The 23255-nt window shown below is 40.6% G+C and overlaps 1 protein-coding gene across 2 annotated transcripts in view; it reads right to left on the reverse strand.

Moving 5' to 3' along the window:
* VPS50 (VPS50 subunit of EARP/GARPII complex) overlaps positions 1-23255 on the reverse strand; it is a 125422-nt gene that overhangs the window by 42224 nt on the left and 59943 nt on the right. The window contains exons 14-20 of one of the 2 annotated variants that reach the window (XM_054991497.1): positions 21404-21495; positions 19277-19371; positions 18093-18191; positions 13046-13136; positions 11197-11373; positions 6908-7026; positions 5060-5166 (exon numbers count right to left, since the gene is read on the reverse strand). In XM_054991497.1, the coding sequence (XP_054847472.1) occupies positions 5060-5166; positions 6908-7026; positions 11197-11373; positions 13046-13136; positions 18093-18191; positions 19277-19371; positions 21404-21495 (780 nt within the window). Of the gene's footprint in view, positions 1-5059; positions 5167-6907; positions 7027-11196; positions 11374-13045; positions 13137-18092; positions 18192-19270; positions 19372-21403; positions 21496-23255 lie in introns of both variants that reach the window. The other variant, XM_054991496.1, reaches the window with a different exon arrangement.

Consider the following 23255-nt stretch of genomic DNA (forward strand, 5'->3'; position numbering starts at 1 on the left):
TATTATAAACTTATAAACTTAAAATCTATTACTTTATATTAGCTCCACATATATTTAAATTTAAACTAACTAACAGTCGGATAAAATATCTACTTTAGTAATTCTAACAATATCTATTAACTCTAAGTCCACTTACATTTGGGCTAACAATTAGCTAATACTTCACTTCATATGGTAAAGACTCTATCTCTTCTAATAACAAATCCATTCTAATAATTTTCAAATTGCCATAATTCCCCCTTTACGTCCCACTTCTTTTCTAAATATGTTTTCAATCTTCCCGTGGCATTCCAAAATTATGACAACGACCACTGTCTTTTAAAATGTTTCTTTGAGGTATCCATGCTATGCATGCTTCACATTCTTTCTACAGTAAATGCCCTGTAATGCTCATGTAAAGAACTGGTTCACTCAGGAAAGCCAAGTTTTGTAATCTCAATCTAATGATCTTCACAGGGTTATTACGAGGCTAAACATACAAGAACTATCAAGCATTCTATACGGGGGGAGGAAAGCTATTGAAAAACAATTCACAATGATTGAGTGTCATGTGGCAAATACTCTGCCAAAGGCCTTTGTTTTAGAAAGCTGAAATAGCAAAATACTTCATAGCATAGTTAATTGCAGTTAGAAACATCTGAAGTCCACCAGCACTGCACAGACTAACAAGGGCATTATAATATAATATTTTGTGAATCAGCGCACACTTGGACAATGCATGTGAATTGAGGCTCAGGAAGATTCATGCTTTTTGAAGGAGCATGAGTCCCTTTGTTGCTTTTGATGCCACAATTTATTCTGCATAAATTCACTTGGGTACTTGATTTTAAAGTCACTCATTAAATTTATAATTAAATTTATAATTATAAAATTATAATTAAAAATAGTTGCAATCCAAAGAGACTCTTTAGGCACATAAATGGCTTTGTGTACTTGCACAAGGATGTCTGCATTTTCATCGTTCCCCTAACAGCAACTCCTCATACTGTGTTGGAAAAATGTCTGGTGTGCGCTTGTTTCAGGCAATGAAGGAGTTGCCGTTGAAAGAAAATGACCCTGAAGCCACAACAGTGGCCATTTAGCTGGCATTTCATGTTTGTTTATTTCTTAACAGTTTGATAACCCAGCACTCTTGGACAGAACCAATCTTACAAAGATCATCTTCTATTACCATTCTTGCACAGAAGCTACTGCTGTGAGAAATTCAGCCACAGCTAAAGTAATATCAGGATCAGGATCAGCTAGCAGGGAAGACCTAACAAGGGTATTCTTGAAAGCGATCAGTGTCTGTATAAACAGATCTCTCACAGGGGCGATTAGGTAACATCTTCTATCAGCAATATATAACTTTCACAATCTCTTTTTTAAATGTCCCACTTAATTCTGCACAACAGAGTTCTGCAGCACATTTGCTCATAATAACCATTAAACGTTTCCATTGCTTTCTGCTATTCTTCTACAGAACGTTCATCAGGAACTGCTCTAGAAGTCAAAGATTGGCCAATTAACTTGCCTTGATCTTAGGTCAGGAATGGTCAACTTACGCATGCTCAGGGGCCAAGTCTACTAATCGACAGAAGTCTGGTTGCTGTACAATCAGACCCACTCGTAACAGGTCAGATTCTGTAATATATGTAAGCATGATCCAGCAAATACGGGCTTCCCTGCTACAGAGCACAAGGATTCAGGCAAAGAACTATACAGACATACAATGTTATTCAACATTCATAGGGAACAGGGGTAGCTGGTTATTCAAATGTGCCAAATACTCAAGCTTATTGCACTGTCCTGCCCATACCTAGAGGAATTTGCAGTAATCCCACCCCACCCTGTTCGGAATGCCCCAGTGACAGCTCCAAAGCCAGGCGGGACCCTTCCTCTTCCCCCTGAGCCACAAAGCAGTCCTGTGCAGCAGACAGACGCATGGGTCAGCTGCCTGGGAGCCCTCCAGCACAGCTGGTTCCCAATAAGGCAGGCTGAGAGGAAAGGAGACACCCAAGGCTGATGTCAATTGCCAGCAATGAATGGAAGCATCATGCTAGCTGGCAATGTAGGAATGGGCCGTGCGTGCACCCAAACATAGGAAGATGGAGCTTGCCATCTGACTGATGCTGGTTAAAAAACAGGGATATGGGGGACCTAGGTTTAAATCCCCACTCAAGGCCAAACCTTCATGTTTTATTGGCAGGGGGTGGTTGCAAGACCGCTGTCTGGGGGTGGTGACAATGGGAATCCCGCTGTTTTATTGATGTTTTAAAATGTAGATTATGTTTTATTGTTGTAACCTGCCCTGAGCCAGCTTGCAAGGAGGGTGGTATAGAAATACAATTAATAAATAAAATAAATAAATAAATAGCCATTCTAGATATTAAAGTGCCAGGTAACAAAGTTTATAGATTTATATACACAAATTGAAGCCCACAAAGAATAGCAAGAGGAGAAAACAGTTTGGAAATCCTCGCGTCCTTGTAATCTCCCCTGCCAGGATAGTAAAACTGTCACGTCCCCCGCGCAAATGACTCTCCATGGATCTCAGTATTCCATGACTTTAGAAGCATAGTCATTCTTCAGTGGGCTATTTCCCCCTTTTGGTCAATTTACAAAGGCATATTTTTCTGCATTCCCGAGGATGTCCAAAGAATGCAGAATTCCCTACCTTGGACTGTTGGGTTGCCTAATTTTGCTGCTTAAACTATTATAACAGAGGTTTTTCTACTAGAAGGTGTGATATTCAGGGCTTTTTTCCAGCTGGAATGCAGTGGAATGGAGTTCTGGAACCTCTGGAAAATGGTCACGTGGCTGGTGGCCCCACCCCCTGATCTCCAGACAGAGGGGAGTTTAGATGGCCCTCCGCGCCGCTCAGCGGCACGGAGGGCAATCTAAACTGCCCTCTGTCTGGAGATCAGGGGGCGGGGCCACCAGCCATGTGACCATTTTCTCCGAGGGCAACCCACTGAGTTCCACCACCTCTTTTCCCAGAAAAAAAGCCCTGGTGATATTATATACTAAATCTAAAAGAGAGACAACATTAAAATGTTGAATATTTCTATTTCTTACAACTTGATTTCCCCCCACTTCCTGAAGAGCTGAACTATAGGCAAACAATTGTACCACACTTGATTAAAATTTAGTAAGAGCCACCAGGGAATGAATCCAATCTGAGGGCCAGAAGTCAGTCATCTCTGACTAAGACTCTGTATTCCTTTCAGATGTCATAAAAACAAACCAGCACGTACAGAATCTTTGGAACAATGCTCTGCATGTAACTCCAGCCAATCTAGTGATATCTTTTTAAAAATGGAGCTTTCGGCACCCAGGACTTTCTTTAGATTTTTTGGCTTGTAACTGCTGAACAACATAATTTCAGCCAAATTCATCTAAAAATTGTGAAGTACAATAAAAATCAAAGAGCCTGTTCAGATTTGTGGAAGGTAATTCTGAATATTCAAGCAAACAGATGCGTCACCACGCTATTAGTTCAGCAAAAGTTAGCATGCGAGGGCCAACAACTATTGTGTGATATTTATTAACTTACTATAGCAGTGTCCCAGAAGAATCAAAGCACAGCAGATCTGCCCATTCGGTCAAGCAAACATGCACAATTTTTTTCCAAGTGTAATGAAGTTTCAGTAAGAGCTTGGGGAGAACAAGGCAGCCAAACAGGCATGAAAATGAACATCCACCCAATACAATTGAATTACGTTCCCTCTATCTATGAGATGAAAATCAATTTGCTCACATTATAGATTAAACTAAAGTCTTCAAGTGGTGGTAACTTTTAAAATAAAAAAATAAAGCATGATAAAAAAGTAACCAAAAGCCCCCAAATACTGAAGGATGCTCAGCTACATCCACAGCCATAAACATACATTTGTTTATGTAAACTCCCGAAATTTGCTTCTAATCTCTTAGCCAAGTAGCAGGTATTATAACCCAGTAACAAGACAATAACACTTGCTTCCATTAAAATGTTAAACCTGCCGTTTCAGAGGCGCCCACAACAGTTTGTATGTAGGCAACAGATTTTCCTTGGGGTTTTTCCCTTTTTCCATCTTGACAACTTGTAATGTTGCCCAAGGTCTGGGAGGCCTAAGGAGAAGGGTTAACTGCCCTGATCCAGACCTTTCTTTACATCACAGCCTGCGTACAATTAAATGGCTGAAATCAAGGCAATGCTGCCACTACAGAATTGAAAGGAGGCCACAGAGTGATTATGAGAGCAGTGATATGAACAAGGCGCGCAGGAAATGCACGTGCTTTCCCTTTCATTTTTACATTTCCAGTGGCTAGTCCAGCTTAAGTTAAGTATATACATTTGACACACAGGGTTGGCTCCAACCAGCTTGTCTGCTGGTGAAAAAGGAGGGGTCTCCTTTGACCACCACAAAAAGTTATACTGGGGATCATGGAATTGGCCTGGCCAAAAGCCAGATGGGATGAAGACTGTAGTAAGAAGAGGAATTGGGTGAGATAGAATGGAAAAGCTGTCAGGATGAGACCCACAGAAATGAAATAGGTGGGTCTCATAGCCGTGTACTTGTATACTTACTTATTCATTCATTCCTAAAGAATCCCTGTGTTAAATTGAATAATTTTTTGTATTTGTGCAACTTAATTTTTATAATTTTTACCCTGTCCAATTTTGCAAGACTTCTAAATTTATATGTGGAACTGAAACTAACAGAAAGATACACCCAAGTTCATTGGTGAATTTAGTCCAAATTCAACATAACAATTTTACCATAATTTCTTTTTAAAGATTACAGAGTTACAAAGGAATGCTGCAAACTGATTTTCAAAAATTTCTTTTTTGGATATAGAATGCTTTTTTCTCTCCTGTTCTCTCCCAGCTCATTTCCTTTGATGTAACAATCCATGAAAACAAATGCAATATTACTTTTATACATGTATTTAATTATTTTCCTACATGTATTTTATTTACTTCATTTAGAATATGAATTTCTTACTTTAAGCATCTTTAGAACCTTTAAAACTCACATAAAGATATGATATGGAGTGTGCAGCAACAAAAATTAAACCAAGAAACAAATTCACTTACCAACAAGTCTTATCACATTAAGTGTAGTGTTGGTTAAAATGGGTGCATTCACCTTGCTGAGGCAATAATCTGATCGCTTCCTGCTCCTCAAGGTTTCTCGAGAAACACTAGGAAGAAAATAAGTGTAACTATAAATGCTTAAACACACATGACTCATATTTTGTTTAGGACAATATACAAATAAATCAACATGTTTTGTTCATGAAAGTATACAAATAAATCAACTTAATTCATTTTTTTTAAAAGTAACATACCTAGTCCCATTTCTGGGTCACAAGACGGCAGGAAAGAACTACTGAATCCTTAAGTGTATATTACTCAAGCACCTGTGAAGGTGATGGTGTGCAGCAAACAAAACTGGGTGGGGGGAAGATGGAGGTTGTACTTGGCCAGACCTGCTCAGAGCAAGCCAAGTCCCAATGACAACTGCCAGCATCACAAGGATTCATTATGGACTCAGCTGGTGGCTGTGTGATCTGGGAAGTAATGACAGGCATAAACTGTGCCAGTTGCCTTCAACCACACCGCTGGCCCCAGCTGTACTGCCCATGCCTCAGTAAGCTGGGTGGAGATATGGCCCTGGATGCCAAGCAAAATGGTCTGGGGTGCCACTATAGCCTTGGGGAGGGGGGAGTTGTTCCTAGCTCTGCACTAGCCTCTCAACCTTGTAAAAACTGAGGAAGATGATACTAAAACCTCGTAAGAGTTATCATGTGATACAAAACAAATATACATTTGTATGAACTAAATTAATATGAAGGTTTTCTGTCTGTGGTGGTCCAAAATCTGCAAAACAAGACAGATATTCACAACTACATTCATGCATCCGAATCTCACCTTCAAGGAAGTAGCAAACATCTTAAAGCCTCATCACATAATAGTGTACGCCATTAATCCTGGTTTGTTAGATAAGCGTGCTACAAACTGGGATTAATGGTTTGCTTGACAGCAGTTGTCTCAAACCAGAAGTAAGCCTTTGCTCCATAGGAACACTAACTCGTATCCTAAGCCTTGCTTCCACTTATGCAGCACCATTTCCCCATTATGGGGGTGGTCCCCCATTGTACAGTATGTTCTACTGGTGCTAGGACAGGCCTTGATACATTTTTGGGGGCTTTCCCAAAAATTTAGAAGCCAGACTTATTTTTCCACCTTTAGGGGTCTATAGTTTAATTATTATATTTTTCCAATTATTGCTCTCACAAATCCATACAGAGATATCCATGGTAGCCATCACCACAGAAAGCTAACCCTCTAACCCTAACCAAAATGAGCCTGCTTTCCTTGAAAATCAGGCTCTGAGACAGTCTCCTCTTTAAAGTACTCACTGAAATTAGCCTGCTTTTTCTCAAAAGCCAGGCTCTGAGACCTATAAAGTCTCCTGAGACAGGATCTTTCCAATCTAAACCTCTGGAGACACAAACTGTATCTGACCAAACTGACCATTTAACAGATTTTTCTCTTCCACTCTCATCTATCTCCTTCAGCACTGTATGGGTCCTGAGTGGCTGCTCTGCACACTCACCAAACAGGATTAAAGAGGACTCATGACTGACAGAAAAGGGCAGGACCTTTGCCCAGCCATCACAGACATCCAACAGATCTGTAAGCTACTTTGAAAAACATAAGTCCAAGAATGCCATAGATCCCTCTGTAATGTGTAGGTCTTCCATGACAGGTGAACATATGTGGTTCTCAGCAAACACATCGATGTGGAATGAGCTCCCTTAAGGGAGAAAGTCTGAAAACAGCAGCACTATACCAATTGAGCTGACAGAAGATATTGAGTTCAAAGCATGATAAGAAAATAGATCACTACAAAATGCCAAACATGTGATTCAAGATAACCTTTTCACAGGGGCATCTCCAGTCTGTTCATCAACATAATCTCTTTTCAGTTCTTCAGGAACATCACTGTCGCTATCGTACTCTTGATAGGCACTCTTCTCTTGCTCGTCCGATTCATACTATCAAGATATAAATCAGAAGAGCTTACAGTTTCTTCACAGTAACTCGGAGCACATGCAAGATCCTTCCATAAGTTTAATTCTCTGCTCTGAGCAATGCAACTTCAAGTGAGGTAATGCTTTTCACATGGCTGTTCTGGTGAATGATAGATAATCTACTATAACAAGACAGGAACTTCAGAAAAAAGCAAAACTGCAGTATTTCTTAACTGCAAGAAATAATCTCTCTTCTGCATGAATAATGCAAAATATATGTTAGACAGATACAGGGATGGACCCAAAGGACCAAGAGTGAAACATCTGTCTTTCCCACTATAGCCCTCTCTGCTCCCCGAAATAGCAACTTGTGGGGCTTGGGGACTTTCAGGGACAGCACAGTGCAATGTTGGGGTCTGCTGAGAGAAGGGAGAATTAGAAAAGAAATGTCCTCCTCTGTGTGAGTAGAACAGCCTTCCCAGTCATGGAAGAGGAATTTTGAGTAAGAGTCAAAGGTACCCTTCCATAAGCAGAAACCCCCTTGACCTGGATCTAACACACTGATCTACAAGCTGACACAGGGGACATGTGTTTTAAACCTCTGCTATCCAACCTGAGACGCCAGGGTGTGCTGAAGTAGACTGGAAATGCAAACAAGGCACATTGTAATCAACATCTTTCTTAAAAACATTCCATCACCAGCGCTCAGCAAGCAAGAGAAATATTGTAATTGAAACCTTGCTCTAAATATAAGACGCTGTTAAATGGCAATAAATTACAAACCACCTTAATTTTTTTTAAAGTTAGCCCAGTGCTCCAAAAAAAAAAAAAAAAGGTAAAATGCCACATGCAAGATTAATGAATCCATTTATAATGTCTGCAAATCTAACTTTGTTCAATCAAGTTTAAGGAAAACATGTACATAACTCATTTTTTTCAGCGTTCTAATTTCCTCCTCACAGAATGTTCTGTATTGCAAGTACTACAGAGAAGCCAATCACCCAGCACAAATTCATTTTCATGTCACAGGGAGGATTAACTAATGCAAAATGCTCTAGATCAGCATGCACCCCTGCAAGGAACAACAAGAAGTGAAGCAACCGCAGCACAAGGCCACATCTGTCAGTCTTCATAACAAAGAGAATGCAATTCAGCACTGTCACAGACAAACAACCCATGACAAGGTTACAGAAGAAGTATACCACGTTCAAAAAACCATAGCCTATTATCGCTAGCTGATGTGATCTTTACTCCTTCTAGTGGCTAGTCCTGGTAACAGTCCTGCTAGGATTGTAAAACTGACACAATTTTTTGGCGTGTTTGAAAATGCAGACATGATGTATTCACATTTTAGCATAGGAAAGGCTATAATGGGATCAACTGCAATTCTGAACACTAACCAGAAATTGTAAAGGCAAAATCAAACACTTGAGGCATTTACATAGCATGTTTGGTTATCTACCAGCTAGCAGCAGCTTTAGATATATTATACAGAATCTCAAAGTAGCTTTCTTAATAGAAAACAACCTCCCAAAAGTAAGGAAACCATTCAAACAAACAAAAAAGTATCAGATACAGAAGAGTGCAAAATATAGGTGTGTACATATCACATAAACCTAGAGCCCACAAATAACAATGAATATACTTCCAACAGTGGAAAAGAGCAAAAGTCCAGTAGCACCTATAAGACTAATAAAATTAGTGGTAGGGTATGAGCTTTTGTGAGCCACAGCTCACTTCTTCAGATACCTGGTATTTTTTCCACTGCTACAGACAAACAAGGCTACCCATTTCAATCTATACCATGTGTAAAATTATGACAATACCTTTAACTGTCAATGATATAACAGAACCAGAATTCTATACACTACGAAAAGGATATAAGGTCCCAAATAAAGAGCAAAACCAATGAAAATATCTGAGGTATCCTAAAAATTAGCAAATATATTGTGGTCTAAGCTTACAGAGCCAGTGATCTCTCTTTCAGATTCATGAAGAGGATTCGTAACTCTCAGAAAGAACTACTTTATTTTTCAAAGTGAGTCCAAAAAGCCAAGCAATTCAAGAGACAGGAGTTGTCTGCGGAGCACAAATCAATACAGAATCAAATTAACGCAGGTTCCAATCAGCGCAAATGTGAACCATTCTGGATTAGCAGCCAGTGGTGATGGATTGGGACAGCTGCACCAATAGCGTAAATAAAACAGCTGATGAAGGCGAATTACTCTGTAGTGAACCAAATATTCCAAGGACCTCTTGGAGCCAATTCCATTGTGTCAAACTGCTAATCAATTACAATTCGGCAATTTCACACAAGAGTCTGCCTCTTTTCCTACTGCCTTCTACCTTTCCTAGCATTATTGACTTTTCTAGAGAATCTTGTCTTCTCATAATGTGACTTTTCCTTTCCTTTCCAGCTCCTTTGAGGCAATGATCTTGAGCAGTGGATACGGAGTCTTTATTTCTTTAAGGAAAATATGGAGGAGAGCCTTGAAACTATTTTGCTGGAGCATTCCCTAGGTGGTTTCCACAATAAGGTGGTCTTCAGGTGTCTCCTGCATAAGAGTCCTGTGGTATTCTGAAAGTGGATCAGCTGCATGGACTGTTCCAAGCTTAGGTTAATGGGATGTTCTCAAAAGCCTCCTTCCTATGGGTCCAGGTGATAAAGATGCAATGTGTCTTAGAAGAGAAGGACAAGAGGGTAGTTGCCGAGAATGTGTTGCGATCAGCCTTAGGCTGAGAAGAATGACAAGCCCAAGGTCTAACTTTCACATGTGAAAGTTGGACAGTGAAGAAAGCTGACAGGAAGAAAATTGATTCATTTGAAATGTGGTGCTGGAGGAGAGTTTTGCGGATACCGTGGATGGCCAAAAAGACAAATAAGTGGGTACTAGATCAAATCAAGCCTGAATTCTCCATAGAAGCTAAAATGACAAAACTGAGGCTATCGTGCTTTGGTCACATTATAAGACAAGATTCTCTGGAAAAGTCAAGAACGTAAGGAAAAGTAGAAGGCAGTAGGAAAAGAGGAAGACCTAAAATGAGATGGCTTGATTCAATAAAAGAAGTGACATCCTCCAGTTTGCAAGATCTGAGCAAGCCTGTTAATGACAGGATGTTTTGGAGGCCTTTCATTCATACGGTTGCCATAGGTGACTTGCAACACACACACACGCACACACGCACACACACACGGTCTAAAGATATATTCATAGACCAGGTCTAACCCATCTCACACAAGATTACTAGGGAGAATGTAAACCATTCTGGTCACAAAATTATTAAATAATGACATAAATAGCTAATGTCCAATCCAATCTGGAGGGTTCTGCTCCTTGAACTCAAGTGTAATGCCTGTGAAAAGCTCATCCACCAGAGACCTAAAACAGGACCATCTCCCCTCATCCAATTACAGTGCTCTCTAACACAGCCTAGAGAAAAGGAATTGAGTGGGAATTATCCAATTTGTCCAGATTCCAATAGACTGCCGTACAAGATTAGATTGCAATACATCTTCTAAAAACAAGGTCAATTCTCCCAAATGCTCTGAAATTACCAGGAAGATTCTTCTTAAAGTGATTTCTAAGATCTGTTAGAGGAATGGTCATTAAACGGGGAAGGAATTAGTATGCTCCTCTTCCCAAAGGAACCAAACTGGACTGAGAAACAAATTTGTTAAGACTGAAGTCTATTCTTTTAAATGCATTTCTCATCCCAAAATTACCAGTAAAATGTTTTGAAAAACTATGACTGTAGCTTCCCAAATGTAATCTGTGTTCATAAGCAAAAGCCGTAGACCTATCAAGTTGTAATGTTAATTCACTAACTAATGAGCCAGAGGGAGCTAGATGCACTGCATTAATACCAGATCTATTTTTCCTGCGTAAAAAGAAATTATCCAAGATTCCATTACCTCTGATAAGTTTGTACTTCCTTACTTCTTTTCTTAAGGTAAAACACTGTTTACAAAGAACTCAGGAACATCAGGCTTGGGTGAAAATTATTGATACATTTGACAAGAAGCATGTTTTGTGCATGAAGCTTGATGTTAGTGATTTAAATAAAAACACAACTTGGTTTACTGATTTTAGAAATGGCATGAATTGTAAAGCAGATGCCACGGGTTAAAATTCTGATGTAAAAAATATTTAAAATATGGTATCCAAAATACACCACAAAGAGTGTTTTCCATACCCCATTCGAAGCCAGTACGTCTTCCGTCTCATCATCCTTGTTGTTGGCTTGGATTTCAAATGGGTTTCCTCCATTACAATACTGCTCAAAAAGGGTAAGGGTTCTTTCTATTTCTGACAAAGGCTGCTTGCTTGGTGAGACGGAAGGAGAACGCGACTGAGCCATGAACTTAAATTCCTATTGACATAAAGAGAAGACAATCTGAACATATAACCTTGGTGCTTAAAGACTGTTTGTTATGAAAAAGCAGCTTCTGGGCAAATGCTGTATTAGCCTTCTAGCTAACAAGACTTTTGTTCTTAAGTTTTAACTTTTAGGACTTCAGGGTTAATCTGATGCTTGTAATATTAACTCCAGTTACCCCAGACAAAATGCATCCTGCATTTTGAAGTCACAGTCTTTCAGAAGCATAGGTTAGGTTAGTTAGTGAAGTAATGTGATAAATTAGGAGACCCACCATTTAAAAGTGAATTCTGAGCTATTTCATAGCTATTTCACATGACAATTGCAAAAATGTAGGACTGACTCCACAGCTGCTCTTGTACAAGCAGAAGACATTATCAGAGCAGTATGTATCTTAAAAGAGAAATCAGACGGCAGGCTCCCTGCTGTCTGGCAACAAAAGTGAACAAAGTAATCTAGAATAGATGGCTATTATAAATATGACGGGTACCCATCAGTGAATCGTCTCAATTCAAGGTATTCTCTATCACACCCTTCATGGCCTTGGCCCCTTGTATCTACAGGACTGCCTCTCTTCCTGGGCTCTGCCACAGCAGCTTTGCTCATTTGAACAGGGCCTTTTGCAGCTACAACCGTGTAAAATGAGCAAAATCAACAGCTGCCCATACCTGTCTATCTGTAGCTCTGTGATAGCCCCCGTCTTATGGAATGGCTTGCCTGAAGAGATCAGAAAAGCTCCCATTCTCCTGACTTTCTACAAACTCTGCAAAACTGAATTATTCAGGATGGCTTTTTACACAGCACTATGCTGTAAGGAAATGGTTCAGAAAGATACTTAAAGGGATAGGGACTGTAGGCTATGCTACTGTGATCTATTGCTGTAACTGCTCCTGCTGGGTAGTTTACGCATTATGTAATATGTCATGTCAAATTGCTTATGTTTTGCTTCAGCTCTGTATCAGATTTTTGCTTGTCTTCAAATTTCTGCAATTCATTGTTTATTGAATGTCCCAGCCATTGATTGTATTGACATAAACTATATAATCTGCTTTGAGTCTCAATGAAAAAGGCGGACTATAAATAGCATAAATAAAAATAAAATAAAAATATCAGTCTAATAATGTCTCAGTCAGTTGAGAGAGAGAGACTTAAGGCTTCTGTGCATCCCAAAGAGGAGCTAGAAAGAAAAATGTCAAAATTATACATGTTTTCCTATGGAGCTTGTTGAAACTTCATTCCAACCCCCCTCTGTACTAAAACACATTTAATAGCAAGAGTCTTTCATGCCTTTGCCTTTCTCACTGCAATTTTCATACAACCAAAGAAACTGCACTTGGGCTGTCAAGTGTGAGAATTATATTAATTCAATGCTATTCTCTGTGTCTTTATACTTATGCCTTCTTTCAAGCCACTGTCATCAAGACAACTTTGCTTGTACACAAGGGACTTCAGTTGAAATGCAAGGGTAGAAATACACTTTTGTGCAATTCCTTTGGGAGTCTTTTTATTTTATAAATGCAGCCACTGGAGCTGAGATTTAAAGAGGAAGAGCCACCAAAGGAAACAGGTTTCCCACAGGAAAATGATAGGAAAAGGTTAGGAAGCCCTCCCCACTTCCATGCCATAAATTCATCCTATGCCAGACTTTAACACAGTTGGCACTTACATGAAGTTGCAGTATGCTGAAGCTTGATTTAACAGGGCAAAGCTCCCACGTCTCGTTCTCCAAGAACATTCGCAGCTCTTCGAGGCGAGTTCTGAAACACAACATTTACTGTCAGCAAAAGCACACTGCTACTACATAGTCAAGAAAAGAATGAAGTATCTTCTCACTGGGAAAAAGTCATAGCCAAGTCCAGTTGTGTTTCTCTTTAATATTTTCCCCTATAATTACATAACAGTCATTGAAGGAACTATTTACATCCCCACCCTATCATATATACCTCAAACTGGACATCTTACAGCAATACACAAACATAAGCAGAGAACCCGGTGTAACACAACAAGCATTCAGGTGCAGGCTATTATGAAGGTAAACATAACTCATCCTTGTCACAGTGGAACTTACAAACAATATATACGCATATGAGGAGCAAGCAGCAACGAGAAGCAGAATGAGAATTCACCAAGTGCACTGCACGGCAGAGTGGTAGATGCAACAATGTTTGCTCCATACTAAAAACAAGCATATTCTGCAACAAACTCCACAATCATAATTCTGGAAACTAAGCCTGCAACTGTGTGTCTGTTTTGTGAAATTTATTTGGCTTCCATAATCAATATTTTACCTTTTTTTTTTTACATTTCTCTGGAAAGGACTTGATAGCAGCCGGCAGGTAGCAAATGTGAGGTTACCAGCTGACTGCTCTTGAATTTAGTATGTCTTGCTTCTGTTATTTTTCAGGATTGTGTAGTGTAGTGTAGTGTATGTATTCCTGCTAAGTAGTGAGGAAAATTATACCATACATCAGAAATCTGGGGAATCAGAGTAAGGCAGGGTAGGAACACTCTTCTCAGGGCAATACAGGTCACCATCTCCCAAGAACTTGCATGTACACTTTGGTTGGTAAAAAAAAAACCCTTAATAAATTGCTGTCCTCTTTCAAACACACATTAAATTATCCATTCCTCATAGTTTTCAAAAGGTACAGTGAACATAGGAGGGGTGTGAGATCTGGGATTCAACCTTACATCTGGATTTATGCTGATCTGGCATAATCCAGCTATGCCAGATCACATAAGAGAACCCTGGATTGGATCTAGGGATCCAAACTCTGCTAGGCCAGATTATTTGGCAGCCACCACAAACAGTCATAGCAGAGGCTGAGCAGAAATCAGTGAGAGGCAGTGGTGTGAGCAAGGCAGCAGTGATGCGAATGGAGGCACTGCCCTCCATCCATGCTGCAGCATGAAAGTGAGGTGAAGCTGGTGAGGCAAGAGGAGGCAGCAGGCAGAGTGGATTCCCACCCCATGAGCCCGAGTTCCAAATGAGCCCTTTTAAATGAGCTACCTTTTAAATGTGACAGCTCCAGCGAGCCTCATCTCCCTCCCTGCTTCAGTTCAGGTCAGGATTCTCTTACATTGGGATTCTCTGGTTGGGCATTGGTTCCCTCTCCTTCATTTTGGTTCTGTTGGGCTTTGCTGGTTCAGCTTGCATGGGAAGTGGGACCTGTGTTTGGGACTGGCTTCTGGCCTGGGATTGCCCTTGCTTAAGGTTTCCTTTGTCTGGAAAGTCTTGGAAATATTTCCCCCATAGGAAACAATGGACAGTGGCGGGGTGCACCTTGTTCAGGGGCCCATAGCACTGGACTTCCTGAAACTTGGGAGGTATTTAGTGGATTTGGGATTCTCTAGCCTGATTAGAGAATCTGACATAGATTTCAGGGATTCTGAATTTTTTTTGTATTCCTGAAACCCAGATATGGATCACCTGGAATTTTTTTTGTGGTGCACACCCCTAAAACATCGTTCTCATTCACTACATCTTTTAAAGAAATCATTAACTGTTCAACAAGTGCATTGTCACTTAAGCAGTCAGCAGTTTCAGCTACTGAAGTTCAGCATGTCAGTACACAAAAGTTTGAAGCCGAAAGATGGGTCAGAAGTAGGGTTGCCTAGCTCCAAGTGGGGCCAGGAAATCTTCTGGAATTACAACTGATCTCCAGAATATAGCTACCAGTTCTCCAGGAGAAAATGAATGCTTTGAAGGCAAAACTATGTTATTATCCACCCATTGGCCTCCCTGCCTGTCTCCTATTAGTGGGGGGCTATATGAGTCATCTGCCCCAACTCACGTCTTCACCCCTCTCTCCCCCTTATGGTTGGCAGGAAGGGTGGAGTGAATCCCATCCTGGGAACACGTGCAGAGTTTGTTTTTATACTGCTAAATCTGGCTTTTATTATTATTCGATGTACTGTTTTATTAATGCGTTTTTATCTGTATGTTGTAATCCACCCTGAGCCCGTTCACAGGGAGGGCGACTATAAATTTAATAAATGATGATGATGATGATGATGATGATGATGATGATGATGATGATGCCCTGCCCTCCCCAATCCCTGCCCTCTCCACCTCCAAATCTCCAGGAATTTCCCAATTCTGAGTTGGCAACCTGATGCAGACATTATTAGGCTGAACTACCAATGGAGGCAGAAAAAGCAAGGATGAAGACTAAATCTGGTAAGAAGTCCAGAGAGAATGCTCAATGTTATTCTGAAAAATCTATCATGAGCATGCCCACATTCCGGTGCTCCCAAGATGTTGTGTCACAGGGTGCAATCAGGCATTCATTCTGTGTCATTAGACAAGCTAAAGGGTTGGATTCAAAGGTTCTTTTCAACTAATGGGGGCCTTCTCAGAAGCAAGAGATCTCTTTCAGTGGAAGAAAAACATTACATCAGATTAAACCTGAACGCAAAACTGAACCTTGGATTATTTCAATCAAGAAGTTGGCTGCAATGCCATTGAAATATCACAAGAAATCTCCCAAATTAATGCCCTAACATCTGGATATCTGATATGCTCTATTTCCATAGGAAAACATAACCTTAGTTTTGCACCTACAAAAGCAAATCAATCAGATCCTTCTAGAAACCTTTGCCTCTTTCACCAACAGGGGGTCTTCACAAATACTCCCACACAAACACCTCTCAGCCTCTCAAAAATAATGGCACTTCCCATTAAAATGCTTCATGCATGCAGTACGCCCCCCCCCTCAGGTTTTATACATCAGTGTTCTTGATGCCCTCCCTGGACTACAGCTAACAGTTTGCATCACTACATCTACAGCCCACTTGTTCATGTATGTCAAGATGAACTAAAAGGCTATGCTCTATAAATATCTGCAAGATTGTTTTTATGTACTAATGCACCTTCAAAAGCATGTAACATTTCTTAATTAAATACACAATGGAAAAAAAGAGCTGCATGTGCTTTAATTAGACAAGCCTCAGTCCCCTAAAAACATCATGTCATTCAGGATACAACATGTGAATAGTACATTTATGGCTGGGTAGAAATCTTCACATCTTCAAAAGGCTTTGGAGATGCCGCTAACGAAACAAGGCTTTACAGCAGCCACTCAACATCCGTATCTAACAGTCACCATTAAGGACTATTTGCTCAGATTAGCAAGAAGTACCGGGGCTAAATTTATTTATCTAAGAATTATCATCCACTACTCTCACCTCTCCCCCCAAAACATTGTATCAGCAAGGGTAGTTAGAACATTTCTGGCATTTTCTTTTCATGGTTTCTGCAAATGCACAATTATAGCAATTGCTTAATCTATAGACTTATTTTAATGCATTTATACACATCCTAATTTTCTCCTAAATTGAGAACTCAAAGCCGCTTCGAACATAGTTCTCCCCTCTTCCATCTTTCTACAACAACCCTATGAGGTAGGCCAGGCAAGAGTTTCTGGGACCAAGGTCACCCAGCAAGCTTCCAAGGCAGAAGAACGGATTCAAACTCAGGTCTTCCAGGATCCTAGTCTGACACTCTAACTACTGCCCCATGTTGGCTCTCACACAAATGTTATACATCAGAGCGCATTCATGCTATTTTATCAATAAAAAACCTCATAAAAATATCACAGCTAACTGTCTGTTCCTGAGACAGTAAAAGTTTAGATTTGGGAGTCAGAAGATGTTGAGTTGGTAGGGTTGTGAACTGGCTAATGCAATGGTTGAAGAAAATAACATTTCTTCACTGCTATCACAGCCACTTCATAAGTCTTCCAATAGGCCCTAACAGAAAGCTTTGTCGGGTTCAGTGAGAGTTCCACCAGCATCTTTCTAGACATCTTCCGGCCCTCTTTTGGTCACCCAGCTCCACAGCAAACCACCGGGTTGGGCAGGAGAGGCCAATGAGGTCTTTGTCAACAGCTTCAAGGAACTTCATGTTCTAAACAGCCTCGACTAAGCTTGGTTCCAAATCCTAAAATCCCCCAGAGGATTGTGGATACATGAGCAGACTATTTTATTTATTTGGCCTCCTTTATACCCCACCTTGCTCCCCAATGAGAACCCAAAGTTGCTTACATCATTCTCCTCTCCTCCATTTTATCCTCACAGCAACCCTGTAAGTAGGTTAGGCTGAGAATGTGTACTGACCCAAAGTCACCCAGCAAGCTTCTATGGCAGAAAGGGGATTCGAACCTTGGTCCTAGACAAGCACTCTAACCACACCCATTTTTGCGGGGCTTTGGCACCATATTCCGCCTTGTCTTCAGCAGATGATGGTCAGACCATGGTTCAAGCTGAATCTCCAACCTTGAAACAAGAGCCAAAGAGTCTTACATTGTTCTCTGCTCCACCATTTTATCCTCACAGCAGCTCTGTGAGGCAGGTTAGGCTGAGTGTGTGTGACTAGCTCAAGGTCACCTACTGAGCTTCCATTGCAGAGCGGGGATTTGAACCTGGATCTCTCAGATCCTAGTCTGAAACTCTAACCATTATAAAACACTGGCTTTCATGGGGTGGCTGCTGTTGAACAGTAGCAAGCAGCTGGGCTTGGGTGACTCATGCAAGTCAGGTGGTAGGAAGTTACCTGATGGTTACTGTTGGGTCCGGCTCAAATGCGCCCTCCCTCAAATGTCAGAACAGCCTTGGAAAGGACCCATAAGCATCATTTTTCAACCAAAAAGGTTATAATCATGATTTTAAAAGTGAATATAACCCTGCAACCGATAACCAGTTTGTCAAATTACCTGTGATAGTTCTTGAAATAATTAACACTTTGTTTTCTAACTGATTCTTGCAAAACTTCTGACTTGCTGCCACAAAATTCTTCTCCAACTTGCATCAGCCTATAAGAAATCATTTCCAGTTATATGCTTATTTTAACATACAGGAGTCAAGAACTGTTACTGAAACATTTATTAATTCAAGGACAATTCCCCATCTTCTCTGCATTTATGTCTTCCAAACCCCACGGAATATAAACCTGTATATAAAGTATTATTCTCTCTTATTATGTGCCATCTGTTCATATCAACAAAGAACCAAAATGCAAAGAGATTTCCAGCCAAGCAATTAAAATATGTAGTGCTCTGGAGTCTATACAGATTCTGCTCTCTAATAACAAGTCTGCTTATTCATCGTGATTTTCACCTTAGGGAAGAAACTGAAGCATCAAGCCAACTCGCAATGAATCCCTACACTTGGAACTCAAAGAAAAAATGTCAGTTGGGTCTCACACTTTTTGGGTGATAAATGTTACTTATAATTTATAGGACTAATTTAGAAGGCACACTTAATTACAAGGCATGCCTTATCAACCACTGCTGTGAAGACTCAATAGTGCGGTCTTGCCAACCAGGCACTCTGATTGTTAACAGTGGCTCACTTCTACATTTAAGTCTTGTAAACTGCTTTGGTTCCAACACCACTCATGCAACTCTGGACACTTACTTCTGAAGGACCTTTCAGAGTTTTCCCAGCTAAGTAACAATGCCTAAAAGTTCCTAAAGGAAAGCCATGAAAGGGGAGTTTTAATTGGTCCAGACTGTTTTGTAGATGTGGCCGATACATCTGAAGACATTTGCATTCTCCTACTAACATGGGCAATCTGATCTATGAACCAGTTAAACCAGAGTATTTGGACCTAAGTTGATCTAGTCTTACCAAAGTCAACTCTCCGAATCAGTTTGTCTCTCATAAACTGGACTGATCAAAGACTAAGAACTGTTTTGATACTGGAGAAATAAATCCACAGCAGTCCATTTTATCTTCAGTACAACTCAGATATTCTACTTTGAAACAGAGTAGGACCAATTGCACCACCCTTCAAATACAACCATTTATCACCTAATTTCTTAGAAATCATTGTTAGTTTTTTCTGTATTGCGTAACTTCACCAAATGGATGCCTCTCCCCTTACACACACCAATACCTGCTGATAATATCCAGCACAAAGATGAAGTCATCATATTTGAAGTTAGACATGTCTGTCCCCAGCAAATAGGTCTTCACTTTCAGCTGTACATCCTACAAAATACAAGCATACTGAATAACTCCAGACTATCTGACACATACTTTTGTATTGGTCACCCACGATTATATTGCCACTGGGCAGAAACAACTGAAATCTTTTAAAGAGCTCTGTGTTCATCCTTAAAGTGCAGGGCATCGATGGCCAACATATTTTATTGGGAAAGGAGGGGAGAGTTGAAAGGCGATCATTCAAAATCATTTTTAAAGTTACAAAGAAGCTGCAGCCTATACAAAAAGGAGAGCCTCTGTCTCTATTCTGACTTTACAATCAATCAGTCAACCACCTTTTTTTGCACCAATCTTAGTCTGCCACTAGTACACAACAGACCACAGCTTCCTCATAAATATTGGCTAGTCTGCTGCTTGCCCTCTTTTTCACCTCCAAGCAGAATCCCTGGATGCTATCCCAAATTTCCTTGTATTGCCAGGTTACTGGCAACACCTCCCTATGTATGCAGCCCACATGTTATTAGTTAGTTGCAGTAAACAAGACAGGAACAGAGTAGGAAGGGAAGACTAGGAGCAGCCAAGGCTCTTCCTTGCTCTAGGCTAAGGGTGGTTAGTTTCCTTCCCCCCATCCATCCAGCTGTTTCAGTGAATTCCTAAAGTTTTTAACTCTGAAGTAAACTAGGATATTCCACAGCCCTCCCCCTTGCTCTTTTACCATCTGGCCACATTCCCTAAGCCAGGAAAGGACAAAACATGGGTTTGTGAAGGGATGAAAGGGAAGCTCTGTTTATGGGGAAGGGATAGCAGCAGATTGGGTTGCAAACTGCTGCTGCTGATAATAATGTTTGGTATGGAGAAATGTCTATCATGTATGTTGGCAAGCTGAATAAAAGCATTTGATGGCAAAGGCACAGGAAGACAGCTCATAAATTTCCCTTCAGGAGGGACTGATGTCTCTCAAGCTCACTCCTGCTGGAGGAATCATTGCTACTGGGGCCAGGAAGGGCAGAGGGAAGTACTGAACAGATGTCCTGAGGAAGAAGATCAACAGCTGAATGCAGCTGAAGAAGTAAGGCTCTCTTGTTGCTTCAAGCTTCCCTCTCTTTATCCATAGCATCAGTACTTATTTTCCCCTTGAAGTCAGAATTCAGCATTGATAAGGATGTCCAGACACTTTTTTGACTGAATAATTTCAGGCAAGATAGTTGGACACCTGCTCAACTCTATCCCATTAATTATAATGGGGCCTTAAAAGCACTTGGTTAGTTTATTCTTAATTGCTACAATATGACTTGTGTGAGGATTAAAAAAAGATTCTTCAGAGTAGAGGTTCCAAAGACAAGTGTGTTAGCTTAAGTAAGTATGGCCTGTACATCTTTCTTTCTTTCATTTTTAGCCAACTCTTCATCTAAGGAGTTCAGGCTAACGTATATGATTACCCCACCCACTTTTATCTTTACAATGACTCAATGAGGTCAGCTGGACTGAGACAGTGACTGAACCAAGGTGAGTCAATGAGCATTATGGCTAAGTAGGGATCCAATCTGATCCTAGTTTGACACTCTAACCATACTGGCTTTTGGATTTGTATTCCATCTCACACCTTCAAACGAGCTTCAGGTTTACTATGTAATAGAACCTTAGTAAGACTTATTAAATTCATCACTTTGGGAAAACAATTTTTAAAAAGTAAAAACAGCACACAGCCAGAAATATAGGAAGTTTTGCCCTGGCCATTATTTCCTAGAGAACATTCAATTGCATAAGACAAATCAGCAACAGCTTTTAAAGAACAAAAAAAAATTCAGACGGTATTGTGAATTTGTATTAAAGGGACTGTAGGCAAAATATTGCCTAGGAAATAATAGTTACTGCAAGACCTTGGTTTATATATCCTGAAAGTGTTTTGAATTTTCTTTTAAAGCCTGTTTGAAGAACATAACAATATGCTGCAAAAATAAGCCCAATTTAGCCGGACACTACAAACAGACTGGGAGAATGTATTGCCACATTACTAAGATTTTTAGCACAAAAATAACAATGGGGGGGAAGCATTTTGCCAGCTCTAAAAACAGACCTGCCATATTCGTGAAAGTCCATGTTCCAATTTCTTTTTCACGTAACTGCGGTCAAAATTGGTCTCTTCACTGCCCGTCATATTGCCTCCATCTGGAAAAGAAATTTAGGGTTTTTTTTTCATTCAAGCTGCCAAAAAACAGGAACTATTTGTTTTTTTATGAGCCAAAGTAACATATTCTCTACGCTCCTCTCATTTACTCCATGCTCACTCTGTTTCAAAATTTGAGAGGAATGAAGTTCTTAAAATGTCATTCACCATTACTCCTTCCCTGCCTCTAGAATAAAAAAGTGTTCTAAGAAGTCTCATCTTGACAAAATTAGGAACTGTCATACAGGCTAGAGGTATGCCGTTCAGTTCAGAATTCAGATTAAAATACCAAATTGTGGCTGATTGAGTAAAATCCAGGTATTCCAAATAAAAAAATTACGCATCCTGAATGTTTACTGAATTTCCAAAAAAAAAAAAAAAAACCCGGTAAAATTCAGTCATTGATTTCTGTGGGAAAATCACTCCGGGAGCTATCCATCCAGTAGACTTGAGACATTTTTCAACCAAACCACCAAATTTGGTGGGGACCTACCCTGGAATGTTCTCTAAAGACCCCCCAGTTTTCATGAAGATTGGACCCTATGGTCCAATTGTATGGGTCCCCAAAGGTGCCCCCACCCATTCCTCATTATTCCCTATGGGGAAAATATCTGGGGGGCATCTGGGGTCTGGGAGTGGCATTTTTCATGCAAGCTCCACCAAATTTTTAGGTGACCTACAAACAACTGTCCTCCAAATAACCCCCAAATTTCAGGAAGATTGGACACTGGGGACCAATTCTATGAGCCCCTGAACAAGGTGCCCCCAGCCACTCCATTGTTTCCTATGGGGGAAAAGTCAAAGCTGACGTCCATTGCAGAAACACACTTGGGCAAGGCTGCCACGGCCAAGGCACACTCCCAAATGCAAGCTGAGCTCATACCAGAGAAATCCCAATAGAACCAAACTGAAGTACAGGAATGGAATCCCTCCCCCCTCCCCCCCCCCCGCAAACCAAAGTGAAGCAAGGGGATCATCATCACATCAAAGAATCACATCCATTCCACCCAAACCAAACTGAAGCAACACTGTTGCAACTTAGCCCAGCAGAATCAGCCAGACATTGGGTTCAGCCAGTGGGGAAACACTGGCATTCCCTTGCTTTAGTTTGCTTCTGTTGGGCTAAGTTGCCACAGGAAACAATAGAGTGGCTGGGGCCACCTTGTTCAGGGGCTCATAGAACTGGCCCCCAGGGACCAATCTTCCTGTACGTCCCCTGAAAATTTGGTGGTGTTTGCATGAAAAATGCCATCCCCAGACCCTGGATAGCCCCCAGATATTTTCCCATATGGAATAGTGCAGAATAGGTGGGGACACCTTCTTTGGGGGCCCATAACATTGGCCCTCAGGACTCAATTCTTCATGAAACTTGGTGGATCTTTAGAGACAGTCAGGAGTAGGTTTCCTACAAATTCAGTGATGTTTAGTTGAAAAATGACCCCTTCAGCCCACCCGATATCTTCCTTAGTGAATTTCCCATAGAAAACAATGGCCGAATTGTTCAGAAATACCTGAACTGAATTAGAAAATCAATTCAGAATTCAGGGAAATCTGATTTTTTTCTCAGATGCAGTAAAAAAAAAAATTGAGAATTTCTAAATTTTTTGTAGGTCCATATCCCTAATACAGGCTAAATGTTTACATGGGTGATGCCAGCCATGGGCTTCTGCTGCTCATTTGTTTCTTCCCCAAACCAAAGACCTATTCCTGGCTTTCCTCTATCTTTCTGGAAAACAAGAACCCAGAACAAACTGACTTCCTA

This window comes from Eublepharis macularius, chromosome 11 (assembly GCF_028583425.1).
Source record: "Eublepharis macularius isolate TG4126 chromosome 11, MPM_Emac_v1.0, whole genome shotgun sequence".
NCBI classification, from domain to species: Eukaryota; Metazoa; Chordata; class Lepidosauria; order Squamata; family Eublepharidae; genus Eublepharis; species Eublepharis macularius.